Below are 2,102 nucleotides of genomic sequence, written 5' to 3' on the forward strand. Positions count from 1 at the left end.
GAAACAGACAGACAAACGAATAGATGGGTAAACGGATAGATAGATAAATAGATTTATAGATATACAGTCATGCAGTAGGTAGATGGATGGATATTAATATTTATGTATAGAGAGATAGATATATGGAAAAGTAGATAAACAACAGATATATATACAGGCATATAGATATATAGATAGATTAATGAATAGATGGATGGAGAGTGGAGGATAGTGAGCGAGGGCAAGAAAGCGGATGGTTAAAAGGGAGAGAGAGATAGGTAAATGGATAGATAAGATGGATATATGAATAGAGATAGAAGCAGACAGACAAACTGATAGATAGATAGGTAGATAGGCAGACAGATAGATAGAAAGGTAGGTACATAAATAGATGGATAAATATCCAGTCATGCAGATAGGCAGATAGATAAATAAACTAATATAAGGATAAGCAGGTAGAAAATTAAGAAATGTACAGACATACAGACAGATAGATTGATAGATGAGAGAGAGAGAGAGAGAGAGAGAGAGAGAGAGAGAGAGAGAGAGAGAGAGAGAGAGAGAGAGAGAGAGAGAGAGAGAGAGAGATAGATATAGAGATAGAGATAGAGATAGAGATAGAGATAGAGATAGAGATAGAGATAGATATAGAGATAGATAGGTATATAGATAGATAGATAGAGATAAATAAATAAAGAGAATTCTATATGGCATATGCTGATCGGTAAGAATATATACATATCCTATATAGATAGATAAATAAAAGAGAAAGAGAGAGAAAGAGAGAAATAAATAATCATACTAAAAAAAAAAAAATAAAAGAAAAAAAATAAGAGAAAGAGAGAGAGAGGGAGAGAGAGAAAAAAAAATCCAGACTCAGCATCACTTCTCTGCAATGCTCGAGCTGCTCTCAGAGACCTCACAGCCTCTCTGTGTGAGAAGAGCAGTCACTCACAATCACGCGTCACGTCGGGAAGACAGGAACGGGCAACATATCACCTTCCTTTGGGGGAAAAGTCAGTTCCGAGGTTTTAGGGAAAGTGAAGGGAGAGCCACGAGGGAGGAAAGAGAGAGGGAGATGGTGATTGAAAGAGATAGATAGGGAATGAGAAAGCGAGAGAACGGGGGAGGGAGGGAAGGAGGGAGGGAAAGAGGGAGGGAGGAAGGGAAGGAGGATGAGAGGAAGAAAGGGAGGGAAGGAGGGAGGGATGGAAGGAGGGAGGGAGGGAGGGAAGTAGGAAGGGATGGAAGGAGGGAAGGAGGGAGGCAGTTAGAGGGGGGAGGAGGGAAAGGGTTAGAGAGATAGAGAGATAGATAGATAGATAGATAGATAGATAGATAGATAGATAGAGAGAGAGAGAGAGAGAGAGAGAGAGAGAGAGAGAAAAGAACACAAGTAAGAACAAGAAAATATAGTGCTTCAAAAAATTAATCAATATGTATTTTATCACATCAGAAATCCCCATAAAGACCAAATATTACCCGAGATAGGCCTAAGCATTCGTAATAACACCAACGTCATTTCTTCCTATATACCCTCTCTAATACTACCTTTATTACCTATTTACGTCTCCATCATTCATACCTGTCGGTCTCTCTTATACTCTCTTTCTTTTTCACTCTTCTAGGTCTATATCTTTCTCTTAATTAGGTGTTTTCCTCATTTTCCTTCCTTTTGTTCATATACATTATTTGTACTTTTGTTTCTTCTATGGTTTTTATTTTCTTATTCAGAACCTTTCTTAACTTTCCTTTCCCTTCTCTCACGTTCGAAATATTTCTTCACTCTCCCTGCCTTCATGTTTGTACATTTTCCCCTCATATTCATTTCTTCCTTCAGCCTTTGACTTTATCTCTTTTTCACCACACATATTCTTCCTTTAACTTTTTCCTCACCTTCACATTCCTCCTCATTCTACATCTTCCTTACTTCTTTTTTCCTAGTTTGTACACTTTCCCAACACCTCTTTCCCCTCGTGCTCGTACAGTTTTCCCCTCATATTTTGTATTTTTTTTCTCATCTTCTCTCTGCCCTCATATTTTTACACCTTACATTCTCTTTCCACTCAAACAGCATCCCCTCATCTCCTATTTCCCCTCACTCTCGTTCTCATTCTCACTCA

At 38.3% G+C, this 2,102-nt stretch overlaps 1 protein-coding gene across 1 annotated transcript in view; it reads left to right on the forward strand.

Moving 5' to 3' along the window:
* Positions 1-874: 874 nt before the first annotated feature.
* LOC125044816 (transcriptional regulator ADR1-like) overlaps positions 875-2,102 on the forward strand; it is a 17,815-nt gene continuing 16,587 nt past the window's right edge. Inside the window, exon 1 of the mRNA XM_047641776.1 lies at positions 875-911. Within this exon, the coding sequence (XP_047497732.1) occupies positions 875-911 (37 nt within the window). The remainder of the gene's footprint in view (positions 912-2,102) is intronic.

The sequence above is a fragment of the Penaeus chinensis genome, chromosome 36 (assembly GCF_019202785.1).
Source record: "Penaeus chinensis breed Huanghai No. 1 chromosome 36, ASM1920278v2, whole genome shotgun sequence".
NCBI classification, from domain to species: domain Eukaryota; kingdom Metazoa; phylum Arthropoda; class Malacostraca; order Decapoda; family Penaeidae; genus Penaeus; species Penaeus chinensis.